The sequence below is a fragment of the Benincasa hispida genome, chromosome 2 (assembly GCF_027475165.1).
Source record: "Benincasa hispida cultivar pf3 chromosome 2, pf3_genome.v1.1, whole genome shotgun sequence".
Taxonomy (NCBI): domain Eukaryota; kingdom Viridiplantae; phylum Streptophyta; class Magnoliopsida; order Cucurbitales; family Cucurbitaceae; genus Benincasa; species Benincasa hispida.
The window spans coordinates 45297287-45304731 of record NC_143479.1 but is presented as its reverse complement, the minus strand read 5'-3'; the positions used below and the strand labels follow the sequence as shown (position 1 = coordinate 45304731).

The 7445-nt window shown below is 31.7% G+C and overlaps 1 protein-coding gene across 1 annotated transcript; it reads left to right on the top strand.

Moving 5' to 3' along the window:
- The first annotated feature begins 269 nt into the window (after positions 1–269).
- Positions 270–4068, top strand: LOC120072229 (aluminum-activated malate transporter 2-like). The gene is made up of 6 exons (XM_039024644.2): positions 270–555; positions 756–896; positions 1917–2189; positions 2435–2541; positions 2951–3097; positions 3613–4068. Exons 1-6 carry the CDS (start codon positions 291–293, stop codon positions 4066–4068), a joined length of 1389 nt encoding a protein of 462 aa, XP_038880572.2. The 5' UTR covers positions 270–290.
- The last annotated feature ends 3377 nt before the right edge of the window (positions 4069–7445 follow it).

Below are 7445 nucleotides of genomic sequence, written 5' to 3'. Positions count from 1 at the left end.
AATTGAAAATAGCGATCTGTTCGGTTCAGTATGAATATTATTTTTGTTTTTTTATGGGATTGTACGTTAACCAAGAACAGTCAAAGGAGGGTACACTCATAAATGCCAAATGATATATATATATATATATATAACTCATTAAACATTTTTAAAGCATTCACATGCAAATGTTTTTTTTTTTTTTTTTTTTTAATTTCATTTTACGCGGAAACTCACACTATATTAAGTAGAGATTAACACTATTTTTTTTATAACCCCAAAAACAATACACAGAAGGCTTCGCTCTAACAATGGCAACTGAGAAAAATTCTGATGGGTATGAAGGGTTGCTACCTTTATGCTTGAGGTGGGTGAAACCCGTATTTGCGAAGCTCCCGGCCATGGCGGTCAAGCTAGCGAAGGACGACCCAAGAAGAGTAGTTCATGCTTTGAAAGTTGGATTAGCTATAACCTTGGTGTCTTTCTTCTACTATTTCAAACCTTTATATGATGGATTTGGAACGTCTACAATGTGGGCTATCGTCACCGTCATTGTCGTCTTTGAGTTTTCGGTTGGTAAGTGTAATATTTATAGAAATTTTCAATTTAATCTTTCATTCATATTCAATCAGTGAAGATGATGATTAAGAGATCATGACCCTCCAATTTTAATATTGTTAACAAACTATCCTTAGACCTAAAATCTCGAGTTGATAGATTATGATAAATTTTATAATCTATTCATATTCTTAATGCTCGTGACATATTTTGAACAGGAGGGACGCTAGGAAGAGGTTTAAATAGAGTTATGGCAACGTTTTTAGCTGGGGCTCTAGGGTTTGGAGCTCATTATTTGGCAAGCTTGGGTGGAGAGACTGGCCGACCAATAATGCTTGGCTTGTTTGTGTTCGTCCTAGGTAAATTTTTAGTTATTGTCCATCCTCAAATGTTTCTTGCCAATGAAAAATGAGTAAAAAAACATGACATAAAAAATTTATGGTAATCTAATTATGTATATGATTATCTCTAATTTGGGTAATTACTATACAAAAACAAACTTTGCAAAGCTAAGTTTACTGGATTGAATTCCAATAATGTGGTTTTGTTGAAAATATGTTGAAAAAGAATTATTTGTGTTGTCGAGAAGGCCACTTTGCGACACACGTGAAAAAGTAAAATAATTACTTTTGAGGAATAGTACACTCAAATATCTAAGTGCTCACCAACCTAAAATGTGTATAACCAAGGAATGATACAATCATATTCTTATTTCATGAGATTAGTCGAAGTCTACATAATTGACTACGATATTTGATGGAGTTTAACAATTTTTAGTGTTAAAAAAAATTTGAGAGTATTTTTCTAATTTTGGAGATGAGTTTTATCTTGATTCATTTTTTGTGTGAGTATTATATTATTAATCAAATCAATACATTTTTCTTTTAGTACAATAAAATGGGGGCATCAAAATTTAAAATTTAGAGAAAATAGTAAATACCAATTACCATTTAATTATGCTTACTTTACAAATTTAATATATATCTAACCCAAGGGAAATGATTTAATAATGTATTTGAAAAATAATAAATAAATCATGCACATGTCTTAACTAACAACTTTGTTTGTCTGTTTGTTTTATTTAAGTTTAATAGTGATTTAACTATATCAATCAACTCGTCATCATTATAGTTCAAATTTAGTTAAAGAGATTAATTTATTCTTGAACAAAATATCAAAAGATTAAATACTCACCCCTACATGTTATTAAATCCTATGTAGGTAGCCACCATGAATTGAACTTATTCTCTCTAACTTGAACATATTAGTTCAATTGATTAAGACATTATATCTTTGATGAAAAGATCAAATGTTTGAAATCTCATTACTACGTGTCATTTAATATTATTTTTCTTTTGTGTTTAAATGAAATATGGCAGGTGGAATATCAACATTCATACGATTCTTCCCAAAGATAAAGGCAAGATACGATTATGGGTTGCTGATATTCATATTGACATTCTGTATGGTATCACTATCAGGATATAGAGACGATGAAATTGCAAAGCTTGCAATTAGTAGGATTCTAACTATTCTCATTGGTTGTTGTTTCACTGTCATTGTTTGTATTTTTGTGCGACCTGTTTGGGCTGGCACTGATCTTCATTATTTGGTCGCCACCAACATTCAATCTCTTGCCATTTTCTTTGAAGGTATGTACGATCGTTGATTAACTTTTTTTGTTTTTTTTTTTAATTTATTTTTTCGGTTATTATCTACTTTTTCAAGAATGTTTTTAAAATTAAATAGTTATCAAACATTTAAAAATATTGTCTAATTTGTGTTCGATAATTTAGTCATAATTTGTTGGTTTTTTATGATAATTAATCTCCTTTAGTTTTTTTTTTTTTTTTTTTTGACTTGATTGATGATTGTATGTGTAAATTATCGTTGGCAGGCTTTGGAGTTGAATATTTTGGATTATCAAAAGAAGGAGAGGTTTCCAAGACCGACATGCAAAAATATAGAACTATTCTAAATTCAAAATCAAATGAAGAATCGTTAGTGAGTATTCGAGCTCGATCAAGTTAGATATCTTTTAGGGCTTGTTTGATAATCGTCTAATTCATTTATTTCGTTCTTTCTTTCTTCTTCTTTTTTTTTTCTTTTAGTTCATGTTTCATGACAATGGTTTCTTGTTTCTTATGGTTTTTAAAAAGAAAAACTAAAATAAAGGTAATAGAAACTGTGTTTAGTAACTATTTATTTGGTATGGAATCAAGATGATATAGTGTTGTTCTTAAAAACGGGATTAAAGGACAAATTAATACCATCATTTTCCAAAACAAAAAAGAAGTAAACAGAAAAGTCGAAATAAAAAACGAAAAAAAAGGTTATGTGTAATTACAGTTCAAACTTCTAACTTCTCTCACTTGAGAAAATGTTGAGCTAAATGTTGCACATGTTTGGGCAGACTAACCTTGCAAGATGGGAGCCTCGTCATGGCAAATTTAGATATCGTCATCCTTGGAAGCAATATTTGGTAATTGGAAGCTTAAACAGGGAGTGTGCCTATCGCCTTGAAGTTCTTAACGGATGCCTCAAAGATAACCAATTTCAAGTAAGATTCCATGTAAATTTTCATCTACAACTTCTAGAATTGTATCGAATTACTTCTACCCCTTTTAAAAAGCTTATAATAGATCCCAAATCTAATTTCAATTTTGCATATAGTTAATCTACCAACTTCACTATGCTTACTTTATTATAAAATGATTAGCTGATAACATTAATTTTAAGTAAATTTTATTTTTTTTTTTAAAAAAACTAGTTTTTAAAACTTTCCAAAAGTTTTCAAAACACGGTTAGAAAGTAGATCTCGAAACAAATTATAAATTCAGAGGTGGAATTAATGATAATAAACTTAATTTTGGAAGCAAAAGATACAAGACTAAATATCTATTTATTAAATGCGAAGTAGTTTTAAAAAAAAAATTCCAGAAATTTAGTCAAAAATATAAATGTTACTTAAGAAAGATAAAAACTTTGGCTAAGGGACGTTGTAAGAAAAAAAAATACTTTTCACATTTGGTTAAGAGTACATATATATGCTGATGATGATCTTTTATTTTGTAGATGCCATCACAAGTCCATGGTCAATTCCAAGAGGAATGTAGGAAGATATGCAGTGAATCAAGTCGTGGGTTAAGAGAATTATCATTAGCACTAAGAAAAATGGTTCCTCCACTAAAAGCCAAAGCCCACATAGAAAAAGCAAAGATTGCAGCTGAGAATCTCAAGTCCCATTTGGAAGAATGGAGATTTGAAGAAGTGAATAATGCTATGGAGATTGTTCATGTTATTTCATTGACATCACTTCTATTTGACACAATTTGTTGTATAGAGAAGATTGTGGATTCCGTTCAAAAGTTAGCTTCAATGGCAGGTTTCAAGTCTGTGAAAGTACAATCAAGTGTAGTACCACAGCAACAAAATGATTTGCAAGATGAAGGTTCATTGCAGCCATGCCATGGAACTACTATTCTTTTAGCTCATCATGTCATTACCATTGATGAAGGAACTCCTTGTTAATGCTTTGAAGCATTTTCAAATAAGAGGGCTGAAAATTTATAGTGATTATTAGATAAACATGGCTCCATCTCAAAATTAATATGTGATGAGAGGAGGTAATCCATGTATCTAATTAAAATTGTGAAATTTTTTCATCTTTTCGATGTTTGAGATCCTCAACATGTGTCTCCCTAAATGGTGCTTCTTTGTGATAACCATTGGGAAATCACTATTATTGGGTCATATCTCAATTTTTTGACCAAATACTCGTTTGGTTGTTTGGGCTTCATTGGACTCTAATACGATGTTCTATATTTTTTTTTTTTTTTTTTTTGAGAGAGCATATTTTAGTAGTGGATGAATATTATGTCTAACTTTTATTGGATTTAAATTGAAAGGATGTTTCTATTATGGTCATTTAGGTATGGATCTTATCATCTACTTCTATGCGAAAAATAATAACAATTATTAAGAATAAATATTACTGATCATGATATTGGATCAACTACATTAGATGTCATCCATACTATAAATTGATAAAAGTTTGATACGAGTTTTCTTAGGTCCATTTGGGATTGCTTATACAAGGGTCAAAAAATCACATACCTTCTACTTTCTAAAATCAACTTTTCACAAAATTTGCCTACCATATTCTCTAACTAAAGTTTTACAATTTTAATTCCTTTGGTACTTGACAGTGTGTAAGACTCCCTCTCACAACAATATCTTTCCCAATGTCAGTGAACTCCCTTCACTGTTGATTCTTAGGAGCTCTCTATGATGAAGTACTCCTTTCTCCAAAGTTGAGTCTTAAGCTCCCACTAAAACTGAGAATTCCTTCTCTGACAGCTAAGGCTATGCTCCCCCTAAGCCGTAATAATCTTCAAAGTCTTGTATTCAACAAAAGAGGAATTTGCATAGCATAATAAAATGAGCAACAAACAAGATCACTGTAGGATTGTATCAGCAATAGCAGAAGAACAAGGATTATTTAAGCATTCAAATTCACTAATTTTGGAAAAATATAAAGCATGCTCTTGCAGAAAAACAAGTGAGTTTCAAAACATACCTCTTGTAGAACTTCTTCTAAGCTCTTTCTCCAGCTGTTATCTTTTCCAAATCTTATTGCAAACCACCTCAAGATTTTCCCACTATTCTCTTGGTGCTCTAGATTGAGTCGTGGGACTCAAAACAAGCTTGAATCAAGGGATGAAGGAGATATACTCACTGCAGAAAACCAGTTGAAGAAATTTTTCTTCAAACCGAATTTTCTCTCAAAATTTCTATAGATTGTATCCCCGATTTTCACTCCAATCTCTTCATTATATTGCAGATCAACATGCAAAGAAAAGAGTTCATGAGTTACAGCTCATGCTTGGAGAAGACAAAGCCGAAGCAAATGCTTCATGTGTGAGCAACTACAAAGATGGATAATGGAAAATCTCTATTTTCCATTTTAGTGTTTTGTTGTTTTTTTCTTTTCAAATTTATTATAAAATCAAAATTTGACTTTAAAAAATCTATTTTGATTTTAAAAAAGAAAAATTAATTAATTTTATAAATTAATTATTAAATAAAACTTAATTAATTTAATATCAAATATCCATCTTTATATATTTAAATCATATTTAAATATATATAAATTCTCCTATTCCGTTTAATACTCAAATTAAACATGTAATTATATCTCATATAATTACTAATTCTCTTAATTCTAATTTGAAGGATTCAAATTAACTTATCACGCTATTCTAGAGCTAGTCCGTTACGAGCTAGTAGGGGATCTCGCGGACCTACAGATCATGGGCTCCAACGATCCAAGATTAATTGGCTAAACTCATTAGACCAAATTAATCTCCATTCGTTAATTAATGGGTCACTCTACTAAAGCCCATAGTTGCACTCCCCTCACTGTAGATATATTATGTCCACATGATTTAACCATAACCAGCAAGTCGACCCTTCACAGGTTGTTCGTAATAACGGTTGGGTCAAATATTTGTTTTACCCCTGAGATTACGTCTTATTCCTCAAGTCCCTACTGATCCTCTAATGAACAACTGGTTTGTGATCCAATCACTAAACCAAATTCTCTCAGCCCGGTGAGAGGGTGGGGCCCCTTGTTCAAGATCTGGATTCAGTACTTGAGAGAACAACCTTTCTTCTATCCCTAAATCGGGTAGGCGTGAACTCCGTCTTGCACCTATGTCTCCAGCTATCTATCCGGTCTTACCCCTGAAATGGGAGTCTTAATGAGCCGGCGATGTTGAGCCAACCCTCAACTATGAAAATCTAAAGGAAATCCTGAATAAACAGAAGTTCATAGTTAGCTCAAGATTAAGATTGAGTTACCTAGGTCATCTAGGTGAAATAGTCAGTCTTAAACAGTAAACAGTGTTATAAAGTAAGAGTGACTTATTTCTTGGTCCTAATCTTATGCAAACTCATTGTATAGGACGCCCCCACTCCTCATATCATAACATCTATGAATTAGGATCACATCACATGTAGCACTTTACAACTCTTTGTAACAACTACAGAGTAGGCCGCATCCAATGGTGTTACCAGAATAAGGTACCCAATCTCATTCATGTACCATAGATCATTTTGACTATTTACTCGAACCCAATCCACTCTTATGTCTCCACATAAAGTTCAAGTACTCATACAATAGTCATGGGTCTGAGTTTATTGGATTTAGACTTTCATACAATTTATGAGATCAATAACAAGTATTTTGATAACAAAAAATGTTTATTATTTTACAAACTGCAAGCTTTTAGGACATAAAACCCAAAAATCACAATGTAGGAGAATTCGGTTGAATGCTGCAAATGTCTTGCTCTAAAAAATCCAAATCGGCGTAATAAAAAATTGCTCATAGAAAGCATACCAGAACACTCCTTTTATAGAAAATTCTAGAAAAGGAAACATCTCCCAAATATGAGAAAATAAGCCACGCAACAATAAAGAAAAATATCATACTACATAAATCTGCCAGATATTTACAGATTAGGAAAGTATTTTGCAGGAAAATATTCTAATGTCAAAACCTTATGTTACTACTTTATTTGAGACATCTGCAGAGTCAATGCCATAGAGAAAATTATAATTCAAACAAACCAAATCTTCAACAGTCTCAAACCAACCGAGACTATCAATAGAACAACTTCTATTAGTTTTGGAAAGCATGAGTGTCAGACCTCCCCTGATGACACTTAGCATCCAACTAACCCAATCTGTACCTGAATACGAACAGTTACACAACAATCATTCAATACATTTAATTACCATTCGACATATTCCATATCATGACATTCACAAGTACATTTCATAGCTTTCCATCTCCTGTTATATACAACCGTCAACAAAGTTTAAGTATTACAAGAACACCCTTT